The 24631-nt window shown below is 36.1% G+C and overlaps 1 protein-coding gene across 1 annotated transcript in view; it reads right to left on the reverse strand.

Annotated features, from left to right (window-relative positions):
* The window catches only part of htt (huntingtin), a 277075-nt gene that overhangs the window by 81715 nt on the left and 170729 nt on the right, over window positions 1–24631 (reverse strand). The window contains exons 14-17 of the mRNA XM_089091088.1: window positions 22670–22779; window positions 13764–13949; window positions 11819–11967; window positions 821–917 (exon numbers count right to left, since the gene is read on the reverse strand). Of these exons, the coding sequence (XP_088947214.1) occupies window positions 821–917; window positions 11819–11967; window positions 13764–13949; window positions 22670–22779 (542 nt within the window). The remainder of the gene's footprint in view (window positions 1–820; window positions 918–11818; window positions 11968–13763; window positions 13950–22669; window positions 22780–24631) is intronic.

Here is a 24631-nt window from a genome sequence, read left to right on the forward strand (position 1 = left end):
TTTTACCACGCATTTACACAGTGAGGGGTATGGAGTTCGAACAAGCCGATCGGTAAAAAGAAGCTTGGCTACCCTTCTGATGCAAAGTTGGAAATGGTTAACGGGCACGGAGGGAGTATGACCGCTTTTTGTCCTCAATTCACACACTGAATCCTTCAGAAACACTCATATAGACTAAATCCTTCTATGACTTCAGTCTAAATGCCCCCCCCCCCCAATAACAAAAGTCTTTAGTTTGATCAGTTTATCAAGATCTTTCTTACATTTATATTATTATCCACCAATTTTAGCATTTTACTAAATCTTGACCCTCTCCCAAAATAAATTACTGTGTTTGGTCCTAGCTCACACAGTTGAGCACGAATGTTGAGGTAGGAACGGAGGGGGTGGATCCTTCTGACTATTCTCAAAGGGCCTCTTCTTCCCCTGCATGCAAGTATCGTAAGATCAATTAACATACACTCATTAGAGTGTTAACCAAATCGAGTCTACCACACTGAAGAAAACTCCTCCAACATCTCACCTTCTTTTGTCAATGTCCATGAGACTCCAACAATTTTAGTATATAAATTTTATTGCGTGACTGGAAATAATTTCCTATACTGTTTATTGGATGGTCAAACAAAAGATAACCAAAAACTTAATTATTAAAGTAAAAGGAAAAAAAATTGATGATGGTGAAATTGCGACTTAATTTTTTATGTTTTTTTTTAATAATAAAAAAAAATGATAGACAAACAAATTACACCTTTATTTTACTGATAGCTTTTAACGCTTGTTTTTTTTTATAATTTTAAAGGATAAAAGAGGAGAATCCTACCTCGAGCACTTTTTTGACAAATGGTTCAAACTTGACAATGGTCGTAGCAAGCAATGGTTTTTCAGGGGGTCTGGGGCAGCTGATTAAAGAACCAATCCTAAAATTAAAACCTTAATAAGAGTACAATTTAAAGCTGTTCTGATGCTTGAAAACACTTCAATGTATGATAGATTTTGAATCACCAGATGGTTTAGCACTTAAAAAAGAGGTGTAAAACTTTTCTAACTAAAAATCTATCAACATACCATCATCAGAGGTTTTGCCGCACTTACTGTAGCATTCCGCTTAATTCCCGCTTAATGCTTGTGCTTAATTCCCTGTTTGTGCCTTCACCATGCTTGCGCTTACTTAATGCTTGTGCTGTGCTTAGATGTTGCTTTTCTTTGTAGGTAGCCTGGGTCAATAAACCTTTATACTAGAAATGTATTACATGGTTTCAGAAGTGGGATCTCATTGATGTACTATAGCCATCAATCAACTGGGAAGCCAGCTCCTTAGCAGAAGAATGGGACCGTTTCCAAAAGCATGCCCAACTGATGTTCGCAGGCCCACTGGCAGGCAAAACAGAGAAAGCTCTCTGTTCCTACCTACGTATATCGGCTGGAGCGAAAGGACGAGAAATATTCAACACCTTCACCGTTGCAGACGAGAACAGAACAAAACCGAACGGTACCTTGAGAAATTTAAGCCGTATGCATCACCACAGAAGAACAAAGTTTTTGCACGGTATCTGTTCCAAAAACGAGACCAAACCGAGGCAGAAAGTGTAGAGAAATATATTACAGAGCTCAAGACATTAGTGAAACCATGTTCTTACTCAGACCCAAACGAAATGGTCCGCGATCGCATAGTTTGCGGAATACTAAACCAAAACGTACGTGAGAAGCTCCTGGCTGAAGGTGATGAACTTACGCTTGAAAAAGCAACTATTATGTACAGAACCCACGAAGTGACCCAGGCACAGCTTAAGCCATTCCATGGAACTAAGTGTATTCCCACAAAGCAAGAGATTGATGCCATCTCACGCTACCCAAACCGGAACAGCAGCAGAAAAAAAAACAGGAAGCAAGTGGCTCAAAGAGCAAATCATGCTACTTCTGTGGCGGAACATACTCCCCCTCCTATGTCTGCCCACCAAAGGGGAAGACATGCTCCATCGGCAAAAAGCTCAACCATTTTACACGAGTTTGTCAAAGTAGGACAGTAAACACAGTGGAAGAAGACACTGTCGAAGCGGACTCCGGTGATGAAACTGTATTTCTGTACTCCATTGAACAAAGCAAAAACAAAGACAAAGCAGCGATACCCTTGATCATCAACAATAAGTTCCCTGTCCAGTGCAAATTCAACACAGGGGCCCAGGTCAATATCATTCCAAGGAAGTACTTTGACCTCATCGCCCCAGAACCCACCATGAAACCCACAAGCCAGCGCCTCACCAGCTACTGTGGAGCAAGGATCCCTGTAACTGGAGTCTGCGAATTATCATGCAGCTACAAAAATAACCTCAGCAGCAGGCAACAATTCTTTGTAGTAGAAACTTCAGCTGCCCCCATCATAGACTACTGTTCAAGCCTTGATTTGGACCTGATTAAGCAGGTACTGAACGTAAGCTCAACGTCTTCAAGAGTACCATTCCTGAAGGAAAAACATAGAGAAGTGTTTCAAGGAGTCAGGAAACTTGAAGAAAAATGCAACATATACCTGAAAAGCAATACCACCCCAACTGTCTACCCAGCGAGACGAGTACCCGCGGCCATGCAGGATAAACCTAAGCAAGAACTTACCCGCCTAGAGAACCTAGGGATTATCGAAAAGGTCATTACCCCAACAGAGTGGGTCAATTCGATGGTTATGGTTGAGAAGAAGTACGGGTCTATAAGACTGTGCATAGACCCCGTGGACCTAAACAAGCCCATCAAACGGCCACACTATCCCATTCCCACTCTAGACGACGTCACCTCCAAGCTACACGGATCAAAAATATTCACAAAAATTGATGCCCGTTCCGGTTACTGGTCAATTCCTCTCTCCGAAGATTCGTCTTACCTGATGACATTCAGCACAATATATGGAAGATATCATTTGAAGCGAATACCCTTCGGAATCATCTCAGTGCAAGATCAGTTTCAGAGGAGGATGGAAGATGCCTTTGAAGGCCTAGAGGGTTTCTTCATCATCATTGATGACAAGATCGTGTACGGTGTGACGCAAGAAGAGCTCGATGAACGCCTAGCAGTGACATTCGAACGTGCCCCAGCTAAGGGTATCCATTTCAAGGAAGATAAGTGCGAGTTTTTGGCCTCCAGTGTTAGCTACTTTGGACACATAATCAGCTCCACGGGGATGCAGCCCGATCCCGAAAAGATTCGCGCCATTAATGTTAGAAGAACTGCTAACCCTCTTTGGGATGATCAACTATCTCGCAAAATAAAGACCAAGCCTATCAAAAAAAAATAAACCACTCCGTGACCTGACCAAAGCAAACCTAGTCATCTGGTCAGAGGAACACACCCAAACATTCGAGGACCTGAAACGCTCTATAGTGTCGAACACCCCGTTCTTCAACCATCAGAGCAAGAACGTCGAACTCATTGTCGATGCCTCCAGCCACGGGCTCGGCGCCCACCTTGTTTCGGAATTGGAGGTCACAGTGTATGCATCAAGATCGCTCAGCAAGACAGAGCAGAAGTATTCGCAACTCAAAAAAGAGTTATAAGCCATCGTGTATGGCTGTAAAAACTTCCACCATTATCTGTACGGTCGCCACGTTGACGTCACAACTGACCCCCCCCCCCCTCGAAACCGTTGTAGCAAATCCTATTCACAAAGCCCCATCACGAGTGCAACGATTAATGCTTCAGCTCCAGCCTTACGACCTGAGTCTGAGGTTCCGACCAGGATCCAAAATCCCAGCCGCTGACGCTCTGTCACGCCTCCATCTTAACGATACAGATCCAAAATTGGAAGAAGATCTGGATATCTATGTACACCACGTAGTACGGAACCTTCCAGCCGGTGACCAGAAGCTTGAGCAGATACGGACGGAAACAACGCATGATTAAACCTTGAGCACCCTAGTCAAAACGATTCAAGAGGGCAGGCCGAGTACTAGAAAAGAGTGCCCAACCAACATACTAACCTACTGGAACGTCCAACACGAGCTGTCTTTCACAAAAGGCATTCTTCTCAAGGGAGACAGATTGATCATTCCCAAGAACCTGCAGTTAGCCACACTCCAGCAGCTACATGCAACCCACTTTGGAACCGGGAAAACCAAACAGCGAGCAAGGATGTTAGTGTACTGGACAGGCCTCAGTGCAGACATCGAACAGTACATAGTAAAATGCCAAATATGCTCCAAGCAGATGCTGAACAACTCGAAGGAGCCGATGTCAACCACAGCATAGAAACGCTCCCTTGGCAAAAGCTCGCTATAGATCTGTTCGAATGGAATGGCTTCAGGTTTCTAGCAACTGTCGATTATCACAGCCGTTTCTTCGAAGTCGACAGACTTACGACGACATCGTCCAACGCGGTCAGAACGCGACTTAAGGCCCACTTTGCCCGGCAGGACATACCATCGCAGCTAATGTCTGACAATGGCCCTCAGTTCACTTCCAGGGAATTCATCAATTTTGCCAAAGCCTGGAGTATTTCATTGAGCACATCTAGCCCCGGGTATCCCGAATCCAATGGACTTGCTAAGAAAGTTGTACAGATTATGAAAAACATCATAACCAAGGCAACGGAAAACAGAGAAGACCCCTTTTTGGGTCTATTAGAATACCGGAATACACCAGTCGATGGGTTTGCATCTTGCTCAACTCCTTATGTCTCGCCAACTAAGATCCATCCTACCATGCACCACACATCACCTAAAGAAGAAGGTCGTCCCGAAGGTACGATTAAAACGAAGGTACGCAGAAACGAAGGTACGATTCTGCGGAGGAACCGCAAGCACCTATCAGCCTGCCCACATCAAAGCTGAAAGGAACGAGTTTGCTTCGCGAAGGACTTGACTATGCCATAGTGCCAGACGTGACTGCCAAGCCACCACCCGCGCCGTTGCAGGCAGACCAGTTCATGACCCCGTTGCCGATCCAGGATCGGAATCAAATCCCTAGGCCCTGCCAGAGCGCTACCGCGGTGCCCCCCCTAGAATCAAGCGCGACACCAGCGACAGCATGCACGAGATACGGCCGACTTGTAAGAAAACCCCTAAAACTGAACCTGTGAAGAGTGATTTTGAAAGTAGACCTGTAAATAGAGACAGTATGAGAAGAAAAAGAAGTGAACTAGTTTGTGAATATGTAAGAAGTAAGCCTAGTGCCTTCTTACACATACCTTTCTGAAGGTACTTATTACCGTGTTTGATTTCAAAAGCAGACCTGTAAATAGAGACAGTATGAGAGGAATAAGAAGTGTACTAGTCAGTGAATATGTAAGAAGCGAGCCTAGCGCCTTCTTACACATACCTTTCCGAAGGTACTTATTACAGAGTGTAAGCCCGCTCACAGTGGATGAGTGGGAGCGAGTGTGGAGTGTAGGTGTAAGAGGAAATGCAGGCAGCTTAAATGACAAAAGAAGGAAGATGTAGCATTCCGCTTAATTCCCACTTAATGCTTGTGCTGTGCTTAGATGTTGCTTTTCTTTGTAGGTAGCCTGGGTCAATAAACCTTTATACTAGAAAAGTATTACACTTACGAACAGAAAAGGCCATTTTTTCACGCATGACAACAGGTAATAAAACATAATCACGGACAGTAATTCGCAGCCAAACAATAATATTAACAATGATGTTTTATTAATTTATTGGGACTGATAAAAAAAAAAATAAATAAAAAAAAAAAAAAAATCAGCTACGGTAATCCGACCGACTTCATTTGACTGACATAGATTTTACAGGAAATATTCTAACTTTTACAGGGTATTTTGAGATTTTACATAGATTATTAAGGAAGAGTGGACAAACTTAACGTACGTTTTTACTGTTTATCCTAACTAGTTGTTTGTAAAGGGGAAAGCTTTTTAAGACAGCAAAGATTCCGTAAATACAAATTTGGTATCAAAAGTTCCATTTTAAGAACCATTGCAACGACTGAGAAAATGGGATATAACTCATATTAGAAAAAATAAAAATATCTATGTATCTCGAAAAAAAAAGATTCTTGCAAGCAGATCTTCAAACATGACAATGACAAAACTACACTGCAGGCATCATCCTTCCACGGTCCCCCTTCGTTCATACTTGCACTTTTGCAAGTTTCTCAGTGCTGATGGCAAAGAAAAATTGCAGCCATGGAAAGAAACACAAATTTTCAGGAAAGCTACTGTTACTGCAACTGAATAGAACATAACATAACTACTCTTCCTTATGGTGGATCCTGACCCAGGTGATCCAGGCGTACAGTTGTGAGTCCACTTTTCAGTCCATATAGCATGAGAGTCCTATATATGACAAAAATACCACACTAAGTGCATCCCACAGAGCAGCTAACACATTAACTTCTGCTTCACAGTAAGACTAATAGCTCACCTAGCCCACATTTTAAAAAGCCCCAGTTCTCTAATACTGATTGGCTCAATACTCTCATAACTTATTCTGATACCTTATTTTGCAAACTGTCAAATATCTATAAAGGCCTAAATCTTCGATTTTACAGCGCTCGTCCGTGAACAAAAATCACGGACATCTTCAACAGAAATTCTTCCTCTTTTCTCATCTCACGAACCAGAAAATCGGTAAAAAACCCTAGCACAATCAAGGTGTAAATTCTTCCGTTTTTCTCATCTCACGAACCAGAAAATCGGTAAAAAACCCTAGCACAATCAAGGTGTAAACTTCTTTCTCAGCAATCGTATGCATTACAGATGATCAGACTTGACAAGGCAAGCTGATAGATCTTGCCTAGAGACGACCAACCGCTCAATTTAGTATTATGTGCTATATTTAAAAAAGAAAAAAAAGATGGTTTGCAACGGTTAACTTTCAAAGTTCCAAATGTTTTATATTCTACTCCCAAATGAGTTTTTAGCTTCTGGAACAATTGATAGTTCTTCCGTAAAAACACCGAAAACAATATGCATAAATTTGGGTTTCCGGGTTTAATATTACCCCAAATCACAATTATCTCGTAAAACCCTAGTATTTTCCCAAATATGACAAGAAGTAGTTGAAAAGCTCAATAAATCGTTGATGATTTATTAAACATTACTTTTTACATGCATCCGATGCCATTTCACAATACATGATTTAATTAAAAAAAGCAATCCATTGTCAGTGTTTCAACCTCTAAAGAATAAAAAATACCTTAGGCCTACTTATTTCAGAAAAAAGGCATACGAAAAAACATATTTTAATCACACCCGGCAATGTTTGATTTTCTAATCATATCGGGTGCGCAGAAATAACAATATGCTACTTTTTAAGCTAATTCGTTTGGTATATCTATATTAGAAGAAAAATTTGCTTCGATTGGAAGATATGACAAAAAGGAAAATCAGGCATTTTTCTTGTGAAGTCTTGGATATATATGCATCTACAGCGTCACATTCAACAAATACGTTCTACTTTTCAAATTGGAATTATAAAAGTTAAAAATATCATATATTGTTTGATTTACTATTCGCATTCATGATTTATCCAAATGAGCTAAAATTAGCGTTATTAGTATGTAGAATTAACCATATTCCAGTTCAGCACTTGAATAAGGATTGTTTTCTATTAGAACATTTTAACCTCAACCTCAGTACTGTTTCACCAACTTTTTTGTTAACTCATGGAAACAAAAACAAATTTCTCACCTAAAACACAAACAATCAATCCATGCTTATAGAATTATTTTTCATTACTTGCCGAAAAGTGTAAGATTTGGCAAAAAAAAACTTTGCAATTACTTAGAACAGCGATGAAATGGGGAACAAATCCGCGAATAGAACTGACCTTGTGTCGGGCAAATTGACTTTCTAGCATACTCTCAAACTCTCAAAAATACTTGTGGATAGTTTTGTCACATCTCAGCAATAGCTCTTTTAATTCGAGTGACATTTTTATTTGAGCATCAAACTATTTCACTTGAATAGCATACAATAAGAGTAAATGTAGCTTACGAAAAATACTTGGATAGTTTTGTCACATCTCAACAATAGCTCTTTTAATTCGAGTGACATTTTTATTTGAGCATGAAACTATTTCACTTGAAAAGCATACACTAAGAGTAAATGTAGCTTACGAAAAATACTTGTAGATAGATTTGTCACATCTCAGCAATAGCTCTTTTAATTCGAGTGACATTTTTATTTGAGCATCAAACTATTTCACTTGAAAAGCATACAATAAGAGTAAATGTAGCTTACGAAAAATGCTTGTAGATAGATTTGTCACATCTCAGCAATAGCTCTTTTAATTCGAGTGACATTTTTATTTGAGCATCAAACTATTTCACTTGAATAGCATACAATAAGAGTAAATGTAGCTTACAAAAAATACTTGTAGATAGTTTTGTCCCATCTCAGCAATAGCTTTTTTAATTCGAGTGACATTTTTATGTGAGCATCAAACTATTTCACTTGAAAAGCATACAATAAGAGTAAATGTAGCTTACGAAAAATACTTGTAGATACATTTGTCACATCTCAACAATAGCTCTTTTAATTCGAGTGACATTTTTATTTGAGCATCAAACTATTTCACTTGAAAAGCATACAATAAGAGTAAATGTAGCTTACGAAAAATACTTGTAGATAAATTTGTCACATCTCAGCAAAAGCTCTTTTAATTCGAGTGACATTTTTATTTGAGCATCAAACTATTTCACTTGAATAGCATACAATAAGAGTAAATGCAGCTAACGAAAAATACTTGTAGATAGTTTTGTCACATCTCAGCAATAGCTTTTTTAATTCGAGTGACATTTTTATTTGAGCATCAAACAATTTCACTTAAATAGTATACAATAAGAGTAAATGTAGCTTACGAAAAATACTTGTAGATTTGTCACATCTCAACAATAGCTCTTTTAATTCGAGTGATATTTTTATTTGAGCATCAAACTATTTCACTTGAAAAGCATACAATAAGAGTAAATGTAGCTTACGAAAAATACTTGTAGATAGATTTGTCACATCTCAGCAATAGCTCTTTTAATTCAAGTGACATTTTTATTTGAGCATCAAACTATTTCACGTGAATAGCATACAATAAGAGTAAATGTAGCTTACGAAAAATACTTGTAGATAGTTTTGTCACATCTCAGCAATAGCTTTTTTAATTCGAGTGACATTTTTATTTGAGCATCAAACTATTTCACTAGAAAAGCATACAATAAGAGTAAATGTAGCTTACGAAAAATACTTGTAGATAGATTTGTCACATCTCAGCAATAGCTCTTTTAATTCAAGTGACATTTTTATTTGAGCATCAAACTATTTCACTTGAATAGCATACAATAAGAGTAAATGTAGCTTACGAAAAATACTTGTAGATAGTTTTGTCACATCTCAGCAATAGCTTTTTTAATTCGAGTGACATTTTTATTTGAGCATCAAACTATTTCACTAGAAAAGCATACAATAAGAGTAAATGTAGCTTACGAAAAATACTTGTAGATAGTTTGTCACATCTCAACAATAGCTCTTTTAATTCAAGTAACATTTTTATTTGAGCATCAAACTATTTCACTTGAAAAGCATACAATAAGAGTAAATGTAGCTTACGAAAAATACTTGTAGATAGATTTGTCACATCTCAGCAATAGCTCTTTTAATTCGAGTGACATTTTTATTTGAGCATCAAACTATTTCACTTGAATAGCATACAATATGAGTAAATGTAGCTTACGAAAAATACTTGTAGATAGTTTTGTCACATCTTAGCAATAGCTTTTTTAATTCGAGTGACATTTTTATTTGAGCATCAAACTATTTCACTTGAAATGCATACAATAAGAGTAAATGTAGCTTACGAAAAATATTTCTAGATAGATTTGTCACATCTCAGCAATAGCTATTTTAATTCTAGTGACATTTTTATTTGAGCATCAAACTATTTCACTTGAATAGCATACAATAAGAGTAAATGTAGCTTACGAAAAATACTTGTAGATAGTTTTGTCACATCTCAGCAATAGCTTTTTTAATTCGAGTGACATTTTTATTTGAGCATCAAACTATTTCACTTCGATAGCATACAATAAGAGTAAATGTAGCTTACGAAAAATACTTGTAGATAGATAGTTTTGTCACATCTCAGCAATAACTCTTTTAATTCGAGTGACATATTTATTTGAGCATCAAACTTTTTCACTTGAATAGCATACAACAAGAGTAAATGTAGCTTAAGAAAAAATACTTGTAGATAGTTTTGTCACATCTCAGCAATAGCTCTTTTAATTCGAGTGACATTTTTATTTGAGCATCAAACTATTTCACGTGAATAGCATACAATAAGAGTAAATGTAGCTTACGAAAAATACTTGTAGATAGATTTGTCACATCTCAACAATAGCTCTTTTAATTCGAGTGACATTTTTATTTGAGCATCAAACTATTTCACGTGAATAGCATACAATAAGAGTAAATGTAGCTTACGAAAAATACTTGTAGATAGATTTGTCACATCTCAACAATAGCTCTTTTAATTCGAGTGACATTTTATTTGAGCATCAAACTCTTTCACTTGAATAGCATACAATAAGAGTAAATGTAGCTTACGAAAAATACTTGTAGATAGTTTTGCCACATCTCAGCAATAGCTCTCTTAATTCGAGTGACATTTTTATTTGAGCATCAAACTATTTCACTTCAATAGCATACAATAAGAGTAAATGTAGCTTACGAAAAATACTTGTAGATAGATAGTTTTGTCACATCTCAGCAATAACTCTTTTAATTCGAGTGTCATATTTATTTGAGCATCAAACTTTTTCACTTGAATAGCATACAATAAGAGTAAATGTAGCTTAAGAAAAAATACTTGTAGATAGTTTTGTCACATCTCAGCAATAGCTCATTTAATTCGAGTGACATTTTTATTTGAGCATCAAATTCCACTTGAATAGCATACAATAAGAGTAAATATAGCTTACGAAAAATACTTGTAGATAGATTTGTCACATCTCAGCAATAGCTCTTTTAATTCGAGTGACATTTTTATTTGAGCATCAAACTATTTCACGTGAATAGCATACAATAAGAGTAAATGTAGCTTACGAAAAATACTTGTAGATAGATTTGTCACATCTCAACAATAGCTCTTTTAATTCGAGTGACATTTTATTTGAGCATCAAACTCTTTCACTTGAATAGCATACAATAAGAGTAAATGTAGCTTACGAAAAATACTTGTAGATAGTTTTGTCACATCTCAGCAATAGCTCTCTTAATTCGAGTGACATTTTTATTTGAGCATCAAACTATTTCACTTCAATAGCATACAATAAGAGCAAATGTAGATTACGAAAAATACTTGTAGATAGATTTGTCACATCTCAGCAAAAGCTCTTTTAATTCGAGTGACATTTTTATTTTGAGCATCCAATTATTTCACTTGAATAGCATACAATAAGAGCAAATGTAGCTTACGAAAAATACTTGTTGATAGTTTTGTCACATCTCAGCAATAGCTCTTTTAATTCGAGTGACATTTTTATTTGAGCAGCAAACTATTTCACTTGAATAGCATACAATAAGAGTAAATGTAGCTTACGAAAAATACTTGTAGATAGATTTGTCACATCCCAGCAATAGCTCTTTTAATTCGAGTGACATTTTTATTTGAGCATCAAACTATTTCACTTGAATAGCATACAATAAGAGTAAATGTAGCTTACGAAAAATACTTGTAGATAGAGCTAATAGGCTCTTTTAATTCGAGTGACTTTTTTATTTGAGCATCAAACTATTTCACCTGAATAGCATACAATAAGAGTAAATGTAGCTTACGAAAAAAAAGTAAGAATTTAAGATATTTAGGCAGAACGTCACCGATATACAAACCTCATCTTTCCAGAAGGTTTATAACATGGTTGTTGAGGTAATAGGCTATTTTCAATAGCATCATCTCCCAAGATATTTGACTTTGACTCAGGAAATCTCCCTTCTTTTATGCAAGTAAAGAAAGAATAACCAAATAAAGACTTGAGAACCTGCAACAAAAGACACAATTAACAAAAAAATATCAAATTTGGTGACAGCCCAAGAAGATCGAAACACTTAGCCTTTCATTAAACAAGCATTGTTTTCAATTTTCTTTAAAATAGTTAGGTTGAAAGCGGCTTCAATTACTCGATATGCTTCTAATTTAAATAATTTGATATTCATAACTTTTGTGGGTGATAAGCAAATGCAATATTATTTCATAATATAATGAAAGGCCGATAATCATGTGCCTGTCCTAAAAGACCTCACCTTAGATCTCCTGTGCCTGCAGAGGTGCTTAGAGCATCCAAAAAGTCACCAGTCATCATTCATCGCTTGGACAACCCATGACTCCTACCATACGAGCTGGATCAAGGCATTGAGATTTGTGAGGTCAACTCGGTCGCTGCGTTGCAGGGTGTTTTCGGGGAGTCCTTTTCAAATCAAATTATTAGTTGAAAACAAGATAAATTTTCATAGGTGTGTTCAAAACAGGGCACCATTTAGTTAAAATTAAGAAATACTGTAATACTTGAAAGTATTACAATACTTTTCAGCGAGCGCAAAATTTATCAAAATACGCAAGCTACGAATCATTAAAAGCGCGAACGAGACTCAGGACAAAGCTTCGTAAATAATGCTGCCATCTAGAGTAAACCAATGTCAGTTGTAAGACTTTCACAGCCGCTTTTCTGAGGAGTCGGGATAAAGTACTTGTAGGCGGGATGGACACGGAGGTTAGAGCCTCATTTCTTGCACAGTTTCTTAGAGCAGACAGAAAGCGAGTCAAGTTCCAATGCTTTTAGATAAAAAGAGTAAGAAAACAGGGAATTTCCGTGGATAATTTGAGTAATCTCTTCTGAACCCGTTCAGTTTTATAACTTTCTGCCTTTGTGAGTACAAAATACCAAACAGGACATGCATATTCAAATAGGGAGAAGATAAATATAAAGATGACCTTTGGTAGTCAAGTTTCCGGCATCCACATCCCTGTGTCCAAGGTATCTCTACTTTTGGTCTTTAATGACTTTGATTATAATTGGTTGAGACGTCTTCAGACGCAGAGTAGCATTAGCTACTTTTTCGTGGGAAAAGTCAATCAATCAGAGTCATAAATTTAAGACTTTTTTTTGTACAATCTGGGTTGATATGAGTTTCAATTTAAGGTTTTTTTGTCAGTGATGATTGATTTCCTAATTTAAGTACATTAAGGGCAGTATCCTTACTGCCTACGAAGTAGATGTGGCACCCGAACCACATTTTCTTAGTAAAACTCCAGAAAATTTAAAGTTTTGGGAAAAGGGAAGAGGGAGGGGGGGGGGGGGGTTTATAGATAGTTCACTGATTATATCTACTTTGCAGTGCTTAAAAATAAGACGGCAATATTTTTACGAGGAAGTAGTAAATTTTCAAAATCTTCAGTATGTACAATTTACAATCGCTTATACTAGCAAGTTTAGCTTACTGTGAGTCAAACTATATATATTTATATTCGAAATCAAGATTTACGGAGCAACAGCAGGTATATTACCCGGACAAAAAAATTAATAAAGATATTGTCGACGCCCAAAAAGAGGTAGACTGTAATTCTATTCTGGAAACTTCTACGAAAAAACTCATCAAAATTCTGGATATTTTTTTTTCGAACTGGATTGATATGAGCTTCAATGTGTTTTTTTTTTTAATCTTCAAAGAAAGAACCCTGGCCCAGGCATAACGATATAGATGAGTGGGATCCTTAAATCGAGCTAAGGAATAGGACAAACAAAAATACATCACAGTCCTTTATTCCTTTCGTTCTTACCTGATTTGCAGTGTGAGTTGACTTCGCAGGCAAGAAATGTAAGCAGCTCTTCAAATAGAGAAGGATTTCTTCAAAGTGCTTTGCAGTCTGACTGACGGGTGATATTTCTAGAATGATTGATGTTACATCCAAAGTGGACAATAGGAGCCTTAAAAATTTTTCTTCAGATGAATTTTCAAACGAAAGCTATAAAGAAGCAAAGAAACCATGGATAAATACATGGTAAAATTCTAGATCATGGATTTTTTATAGTTTAGTACAGTTTTTGAGTTATGAGAAATAAATTTTCTGGAATAAATTTAGAGCATAAATTATAAGACAGGGAGGTGTTTTCAAGCTTCTATCCCTACTCCTTCCCCATTTCAAAGGCTTAGTAGATTGCATAGAAAAACTTTGAACTTAAACTTTATTGAATATAAACACACAAATAAAACACAACTCCAGGGACTGATCAATGATTCCTAGGGCCAAATGTAGCCCCTGGAGAACTCGAGAATTCATATAAATATTATCACTGATTATTGACAAAACAAAAAAGTTGTAAACTTTGAAAGAGAAAAAAAAAATACTGAAAAAGGGTACTTTGCACTACATAAAAAAGAGAGAATCCTCCAAAACATTATTCATTTGTACTAGTAGAAAGAAGATGTTTCTTATAATTGTATCGAAATGACGGAATTGAAACAGAATCTTTTATTTGCAGCGGATTACTGTTCCGTAATTTCACTCCAACGTATTTTATACAAAAAGCTGCTCTTTGCGTGTGACAAATATCCGAGATAAGAGAAAAATGTGTAGATAATAACGTTGGATAAGCATGATAATATGACGATAATGGAAAAAGGACAAGTTGTGTTAGTCCTGGGGGTGCTAGACTATTCAAGTATTTATACATGAAAACAGCAGCTTGGAGCTGGCAAATTTGTCTTAGCAACTGAGATTTAAGATAAACTTCTTTAGTATTAAGTTTATTAAAATAAATTGACTTTACAGCTCTATTTTGTAATATTTGAATTCTCTTTAAATTGTAACAGAAAGAATTAGCCCAAACGTAACACCTATATTGAATATAAGGATAAACAAGAGTAAAATAAAGGGTTCACAAAACTTTTTGCAGAAGGAAATTTTTCAGTCTATACAAAATCCCAGCTACTCTTGCAATTTTTATAGATAATGAATTTACATGTTCTTTCCATGACAATAATTCATCAGTGATTACACCTAAATATTTAAATTTTGAAACCCTATATATCAAATATCTATCAGCTGTTAAAGATCGTTCATTGTTTACCTTTCTAATAGTAGAAAAAATCATGTAATTAGTTTTTTTAATATTAATCAATGAAGGGTTACTCCTCGTATATTTTATTAGATCTTTCAAGGCACTCTCCATGGTCTTAAAAAGGGTTTCAACACTTAAACCTCGGAGTAATAAAACTGTATCATCTGCGAATGATATTGTCAAACCACCTATCATCGAATTTCCTATATCCGCGGCATAAATAAGGTAAAGGAGTAGCCCTAAAATTGACCCCTGTGGAATTCTGCAAGCTATTGCTCTCGCGATCTTTTTGGTCCAACTATAACGACCTGTGACCTATCTGATAGATATGACTCAATCCAACTAACAACACACGATGGAAGTTTATAATGCTTTAACTTTCTAACTAAAAGATTCTGGTTTACTCTATCAAATGCTCTCAACAGGTCAATAAATAAAGGTGAGGCATAAAAACCCGTATCTAGAAAATCTTTCACTTTACAAATAAAATGGGTAATCACGTGATCCCTCGAATGCCCTTTCCGATATCCATATTGGCTAGGTGGTATTATTTTATTTTCTTCCGCAAATTTACTTATTTTATCATGCATTATTTTTTCAAAAATATTCGAAATAACTGGTAAAATTGAAATAGGACGGTAATTATTTATCTCTTCCTTATTTCCATACTTAATAAAGGTATAATACGGCTTTTCTTTAGACATTTTGGAACAATTCCTTTTTGAAAAGACTAATTGATTTTAAAAAATCAAAATATGAGATATCACGGGCAAAACATGTTTTAGAACCCGTTTCGGCATGTGATCAATTCCAGAAGCCTCTGATGGTCCCAAAAAATTCACGATCTTCTTCAAATCATTTGTGGAAACCGGTTCAAAAACAAAAATGCTTCCATCATTTTCAAATTTGAAGAAATTTGACTTTTGTCTTCTTTGTCAATATCATTATCAGATAGTGAAGAAATATTTTGACTAATCTCAGCAAAAAATTTACAAAAATTATCAGCTACAGATTGATAATTTCCTATTCTTTCCCCATTCGGGTTAACTATCTCCTTAGGGATCTCATTATCTTTATGTTTATTTCACCTCAAAATTCAATTAATAATTTTCCATGTTGAACATACATTATTCTTCGCAAGTTCAAAGGCATTTAAAAAGTAATTCTTCTTAGCATCTTGTTTTTTCTTATAGACAACATTTCGATAACTAACATAAATATACCGATTTTCATTCGACGGTTTCTTCAACATTCTACTATAAAGCTTGTTTCTTAATTTTATCATGTTTTGTAATTCCTTTGTTAACCACGGATGTTTAAAATTATTTTTCTTTTTCGATCTATTCGCATGTGGTCCTTCAATCTTACAACACTTGTGCATTGCTTCACGAATCTTATCAGAAAACCAAACATAACCTACTTCAGGGTCATTCTGACTCAAAACATCGCTCCATTCTAGTTTTCCGAAATGATCTTTTAATTTAATTAAATTTGGATCATTGAAAACAAATATTTTCTCTTCAATTTTATGCTGGTCATTTGGATATAATGATAAATCGCTAAACGACACTGCTACAAATGCAAGGAGATGATCCGTCCTAGCGCAATTAACATATTTGATGATTTCAGCCGGTCACAAATATCTTCACTGACTAGTATGTTATCAATAAGCGTGGCCGTGCGTTCAGTAATTCGTGTGGGGATGTTAATCGACGGGAAAAAAACTATATGACAGCATGTTTGTTAAAAATTCCCCATTCATATTATTTCCTAGCTCCAATAAATTATGGTTGAAATCTCCCATTAGCTTACACGGCTTTTTACACGACCCTAAATTCTGACAAAGATTCTCAAAATGCTGGGACGTTTCCGTAGGGTTAGGACTAGGTGTCCTGTAAATAATAGCAATCAAAATTTCAACATCATATTTTTTTTTACATTAACAACAAAAGAAGCAAACCGACCTTCAACCCAGACACCTAAAGTATCTTCTACAGTTACATAAATATCATCCCGCGCGTAAATTCCTAATCCATTTTCCGCATCTGCGTTCTATTTTTATAAAAAAAAGAAAAACCTCCTAATGTATACAAACTTAAAGGTGATATTTCACTCAAGAAAGTCTCAGTTAGCGATATTACATAGAAACAATGATTACTTTCATTAACTGTGGTAAGTAGTGTATCAAACGCAGTTTCAAACCCCTGACAAATATACGTGGCTACGACAAAATCACTCGATGATTTAATTTGCCTCAGATCACAGGGATCAATATACTTAAAAACCGGAATATTCAGGTCTAAACTCACTTTTTCATTCCCACCATCATGTTCACAAAGGCCTCGCTCACATACATTAGCTAAACTAAAGTAATTTCCGGCAAGATCAGATAGTCTATGAGTCAGCAGAGACATTTTGAAACAAAAAGTTCACCTTATTGTCACCAAAGCAGTTTAGTCACTGTCACTCTCTTGTCTGTTAGCCAGAACCCTGGCTTCTTGAAGACGGCTCAGCGATACAACTTCTGATAAGTCCTTAATTCTAACTACTTGATCGCCAGACTTTGCAAAGATACGACCCTACACTGACCACGCATTTCTCATACCCACTATATCCCTAGCAGCATTTAGAACTTCCTGTCAACGACGAGTAAGGCTTTCACTTACAAAACATTTCGATCCTTTCAGCTTGCTCTGATTTTTTAATACCTCTCTTGCAACTGTTGGGCTTTTAAATCTGACTTCAACTGGGGGGGGGGTCTGATACTACTGGGCTTTTCCAAAATATTAACATCCACATTGTCAGACTCGGACATCGATTGTATACCTAGTTTGTTTGTTATTAAGTCTAGCACAATATTTGTAGGGTGCTTTGTTGTTTCATTCCGACCAGGTAGGTGGTAAATGCCTACGCAGGAAGACTTTTTTTTATTACAGGCCTCACGGCTCCATCACAAATGATGATTTGCCGCTAGTCCTGATAGTTAGCTCATTTTCTAACACTGAGGTACTTGTTATATCTTCTCTTGAACGCGTCAAGGGAAGGATTTTTTGGGATTACCTCTGCCGGCAATCTATTCCATGTGGCAACCGATCGCCGGGCGAAACTCCTTTTCAGATATTCTTGGCGAAGAGTACCCTGCTCAAGGTAGTCCTGACGAGCTGTACTTCGGCGATTTGATCGCAAGTGCTTTGCTTTATCAGGTACGAGCTTTGATAGCTCCTCTGATGAAGGGTTATACAAGTACTTATAGAAAACCGACATGGACGATACATCGAAACGTTCCTGGATCAGCTGTGGGGTTTTAGATTTCGTGCTGCCAGAGGTTGCTGCACGCACTGCTCTATTTTTAAAATGTTGGAGTGGAGCGATGTGGCTTTTTGGTGCACCAGCGAAGAGAGGACATGCATATTCCATGACAGGTCTGATGCACGACTTACTAGCTTGTTGCATTTCATCAACAAGTCATACTGCAGGTTTGACAATGCTTGTGCTAAGAAATCAACTTTAGATTCCAGTTCTCCGATTCGGTCCACTAATTTTTCGTGGCTACTTTCAAGTTCCAACATAACGGATGAATAAACAGTTTGTGTTATTTTCTCAAGGTCATCTTGTGAGAGTTTGACCTTACCAAACTCCTTTGCTATATTTTTCTTAAGAATATCACTAATTGAGTCATTTGCCTGCGAAACTTCCGTTCTTAGTTCAGATTAAAAACAATAAAAACCAGTTTTTTTTAACTGAGAGTAAGGAGCGACATTAAAACTTAAAACGAATAGAATTTATTCCGTATATGAAAGGGGTTGTCCCCTCCTCAACGCCTCGCTCTTTACGCTAAGGTTTTTTATTGTTTTAAAAAATAAAGTTGTAAGACAGAGTCAAAATTTAGCGTAAAGAGCAAGGCGTTGAGGAGGGGACAACTTCTTTCATATACGGAATAATTTCTGTTCGTTTTATGTCGCTCCTTACTTGCAGTTAAAAAAACTTGTTTTTTTTTATTTGATCCGAACGCTTTCGAATTAAAGCAGCTTTGATTTTGGCAAACCGTACATGAATAATTAAAACGAAATTCGCATATTAATTTTCCTTTTTTTGGCTAAATGGCTTTCTCGGAATTTTTTTCTGACGTAACTTACGAATTAACTTACGTAATGAATTTCTATATTCGTATGTTTTTATTACGTATATTAGGGAGTTCACCCCCTAGTCAATACCTCGCTCTTTACGCTAAAGTTTCAATTTTGTTAGAATCGTATACCCCGGAATCACAACGGCCGTTTAATTATAATATAGATCTATGTTTAAAGTACTAAAAAAACTTTAGAGTAAAGAGCAAGGTATTTACGAGGGGGCAAACCCCCTAGTGTACATAATCAATTCTGTTCGTTTTAAGCTTTAATATTGCTCCTTACTTTCAGTTGAAAAAAACTTATTTTTTTTAAATTTAATTTCTGATCGTTTTTTAAATAATGCTGGGAAATCCAGCACTCCCTTCATAGTAATGTCCCTTCCCCCAAGGAAACATCCTCCATGGAAAGATTCACCCCCATAACCCCTAATCCGACCCCCCCCACTATAAAAAAATTCTTCCTGAAAACGGCTGTATATGTAAACAATGGGCAAAGTTTATAACTTGTAGCCCTTCCCCCAGGAGCTTTGGGGGGTTAAGTCATCCTCAAAGACATGCTTAACAAAATAGCTTTCTCAAAATTTTGATTGGGTGACTTCGGGAAAAAAATGAGCGTGGGAGGGGGCCAAGTTGCCCTGAGATTTTTCGGTAACTTAAAAAGAGCACTAGAACTTTAAATATCTGTTCGAATGAGCCCTCTTTGACACTCTAGGACTACTGGATCGATACGATCACCTCTAAAAAAAAAAAAAAAAAAAAAAAAAAAAAAAAAACACGCATCTGTGATCTTTCTTCTGGCAAAAAACACAAAATTCCACATTTCTTGGATACGCTGCATCTGATGGTGTGATTTTCATTAAAGTTCTATGACTTTTAGGGGTTGTTTTCCCCTTTTTTTCAAAAATAAGGCAAATTTTCTCAGGCGCGTAAGTTTGGATAGATAAGACTAAACTTCAAGAAACCTATATATTTCAAATCAAAATAAAAACTTCATTCTTTTGATGTATCTATTGGTATCAATATTCCCTTTTTTAGAGTTTCGGTTACTATTGAGCCGGGTCGCTCCTTACTTACAGTTCGTTACCACGAACTGTTTGAAAATCTCAAGCCGCACTTCCTTCTCAATTCCAAGGCTAGCAGCAGTTTCCATGTAAGAGTTTGGATTTTTATTCAGGTCAGCCATTGCTTTTTTGATGGATGCATGTTTACTAGCACCGCATGCCTGTTTATTAGTTTCAAAGTCCATCATATTTTCAATCGTAACAGTTGATGTTTTACTATCCCCGTACTTGAACACAAAAAAATTCTTTCCGGGACTAGGAACACTAAGTATCCTTATGGAAATCTAGGTAACCGAGGTAACCATGGAGATCTAGGTAACCGAGGGAAAGCCAGATCTCCCGGCTTCATTTCTGATAAAAACTTCTCTAGCAATCAAGTCTAAAAATCCAAATAATCGCATCCAATCTCGTTTAATAATAGGTCACTGTAGTCGTTTTAAAGTAGGTCACTGTGGCAAGAGAGAAGTCTGTGTCAAGAGAGAAGTCTGAAGCCTGAGGGCAGGTCTATTTCAATTTTAACTTAGGAAACAAAACATTTCCCATTTAATTTTTTTCCAAGAATAGTTTCTCGGACTGCAGGTTCTGAATACTTATCTCTAATGATATGAATGTAATTTCAAACCATATTGAATCTGTTTTTTTTCGAAATTAATACGCATCTTGAAAGGAACGAGATTCAAAGCACTTTCCTTCATCTGATTTGGTGCTGCAGATCTATTTATGAAAGTTTCGATTTTATAATCCAACTTTGTCCATGTTCATCGAAGGGGGAAAGAGTGGAACTAGATACTTTAAAGGAGCTTCCTGGGCAATAATTTAGACTCTGGATTTATTCGAAGAAAATACAATTCAATTAAACCTAAATAAGCAAAAAGCCCATCATCTAGCCCAAAAATTACCCTAAATAGTTAAAATAAGGAATACAGGCCAAAAATCTTGTCGAAGTAACTCCATGAATAGTTATCACCTAAGCAGTAACTGTAAATTACCATATCCAAACATAAGTATAGACCCTTTCACCCCAATTCAACCGTTTTTTTTTATATAAAATATACATGCTAAAAAGCAATGGAGGAAGTATGAAGGATAAAAAATGAGGAGTGTGAAGTAGAGGCATTTGATGATACTTTAATGACTTGGAGATGCTGTAGATAAGGCTTTAATTATAGGAAGAGGAGAGGATGCGCCAACCAAATTTTTACTCTTAGAGTAATAATTGAGAAGCGCCTGAGTAATCAGACCCCTTTAGCCTTAAGAAGACTAAGTTACTTAGGCTGGGAATAAGTGAAGGTTAAGAAGAGATGTTGGGTAACGAGATGATCGATCAAGGGTGGGTAAAGACGGTGGGTGCAGTGAAGATATTGAAAGTAGAATAACCAAGGTCCGGGGTTATTTTTTCACAGTTGAAAAAAGTTTGGAAGAATATGAAGATAAGTCTGCGAATCAATATTAGAATATTGGAAGCTACAGTGATGATAGTGGTTAAATATGGTTCTGAATCGTGGGCGCTCCAAACCACGGAGGAGTATTTATTATATGTTTCCTTTGAAATTGTCTCCACATTGTTTCGTGTGCCGGTCTAACTGACGTATTTCAAACAGGAAGCTCGACGAAAAAAGTGGCTTTATCTACCTTTCTAGGGCTATAGAAAGCTAGAGATGGCAAGGACACGTTCTGCAGATGAAAGATGACAGACTGCCAAAGATCTTATTTTTTGGCCAACAACCTGTAGCCAAACGAAAAGCAGGTCGTCCCCAAATTGGGTGGGAGGAGGTCGTAAGAAATGATATAAGGTAAATGAGAACTTCTTGGGACGGTTTAAATTTATATTGAGAAAGAGGGGCGTGGTTACCTGTGTTGGCCTCGGGTGGCTTCGTGCTCCAGGGAATTTTTATTTGTAGTAAAAGCAGCAAAAAGCAATGAATATTAACATTTAGGATTTTAATAACTGCATTTACGCATTTTTCGACCATTTTTATACACTTTGTGCTGTTAGTTGAGCTTCTCCTTATTAATTGCAGAGTTTAAATAACGCACATTGTTTTTTTAGCTAACTTATACGAGTTACTTTTGTTTTTCTAAATGAATTTATCCTAAATTAAATTATTGCATTTAAGACACTTCACAATAAAAAGTTTATTATCATACCTAGTGTTAATAAGAGAAATGAGAGGGCCTCTGAGTCAAATCTTTAAGCAATTTTTTTAGCTGCATCACTATGCACTATATATATATATATATATATATATATATATATATATATATATATATATATATATATATATGTTTAAATACCTTATACATTCATCATTTTAGCCCCCCCCCCACCACATAAGTACTGGTATAATCGAGTGGAAAAATAAAACATAAGACTTTTGGACAGAGTATACTTAAAGTTACCTTAAGTGTTACGTAAGAGATACTTAAGAGGTACCTTAGAATTTCTCCATAGGCTACGGACATTCTCATATAATCGTACATAATAGCTTTGACTCCACATAAATCCGGATCCATTTGATGCTAATAGCTTCCTCTCATTTGAGCCTGTAAGTAGAGGTTAAAGCAGCAAAGAGCATGTCTATAGTATACCTGTATATACTACTTCAGGCATTTAGCATAGTATATTTAAAGCAGGAAAGCAATATATCCTGGCTATCTAAAGCAGCAAAGAGCATGTCTATAGTACACCTGTGTATACTACTTCAGGCATTTAGCATAGTATATTTAAAGCAGGAAAGCTATATATCATGCCTATAATAAGTTAAAATTCACGAAAATACGTTATGAGAAAGGAAGCATAAGTTAACCGTTTAATTAGGAAGTATTCTCTTCCTAACTGATTCGCCAGATTTTTAAACCAATTCACCCATGCCTACTGACATTTTTCACATCAATAATGGTAATTACAACTCAAGATTTTATTCATTGAACCCCACCCCTCCTCTACATATATCTATCCTAAATAGTTCCTTCCTTAAGTCCTACAAACCAGCCCAAAGAAACCCAAAAATTATGGGCCATTCTACCCAAAATGGCATGAAATTCCCACACGTTGAGATAACCCACCTTAAATTTCGTTTACTTGGATATACGTGAAGTAAGTAATTCTCTTTTTGCATCTCTTTATTTCCAGTTTAATTCTCAATTTACTCTGGCAGCATCCGTCCCAGGTGCCACATTTGTAGCTCTAGGTTCCAATAATAAAATCCTATCCGAATATCCATCCGAACCTATAATTAATTTAAAGACAAAAATAAATATCTCTATTGTAGATTCACTATTATTAACTTTCTTAAACTCCATTTCCACGACCATTTGTATTTAAATTTACACTTAATTATTTAAAAGACATTTTTTTGTTCCAGTGAGCAAATCCAGCCTCCCACAAGAATATAATTATAGTTAACTCAAGTGGGGAAGCTTTAGTTTCAAATACTAAAATCCTAACCGAATATCCAACCGAATCTATATTTAACCGTCTAAAGACAAAAATAAATATTTCTATTGTAGATGCACTATTATTATTAACTTCATTTTCACAACCATCTGTATTTAAATTTACAGTTAATTTTTAAAAAAGACATTTTTTTTTGTTCCAGTGAGCAAATCCAGCCTCCCACTAGAATATAATTATAGTTAACTCAAGTGGGAGAGAAGGGCAACGGATAATCCCAATCAAGGTATAAAAACAATGACAATTTTCCCATCAAGGCTTATTCAAGTTTCTGAATGTCAAAATATGGCTCCAAAACGTTGGTTTTTAGGGTTTACAGTAAAGAACCATAGTGGTAACTGCGATGGAAAATCAAACACTAAGGTGCCATCTATTACAATATAGGTATGAATTAAGACAAAACTATCCAATTCTGTCAGCAGTATTGATCGTATAGATTGATCCTTGTAATTAAAATCCTTGGTAAGTAAAAATTATACCCGAAAAGATCCTGAGAAAAATCTAATAGGGGTCATCGTGGAGTCACAACCACATGATTCGCACCCAGAAAACTCAAGAGTTAGCCATATAATTTCAAACAATATCGCAACTTTTATTTAGTTCATTTACTAAATTTTTCAATGGAACAATTACTGATTATAAGGTTTGAAGCTTTCAGTCAGCTCTCTTGAGGTGGCAAATTGTTACCGCAGAGTCATCTAGCTCTTCTTGTTCCGCACCCACTAGCCAAGCAAAATAGCTAGATGGCAGAAGACCAGTTGATAAGACAATATTTCAAACAGTTCGTGGTAACGAACTGTAAGCAAGCAGCGACCTGACTCAATAGTAACCGAATCTCTAAAAAAAGGAATGTTGATACCAATAGATGAATCAAAAGAATTCGATTTTTATGCTGATCCTAAATGTATAAGTTTTATTAAATTTAGTTACATCCATCAAAGG

The sequence above is a fragment of the Artemia sp. Qi Xiang Cuo genome, chromosome 6, assembly GCF_049724085.1.
Source record: "Artemia sp. Qi Xiang Cuo chromosome 6, ASM4972408v1, whole genome shotgun sequence".
In the NCBI taxonomy this organism is placed as follows: Eukaryota; Metazoa; Arthropoda; class Branchiopoda; order Anostraca; family Artemiidae; genus Artemia; species Artemia sp. Qi Xiang Cuo.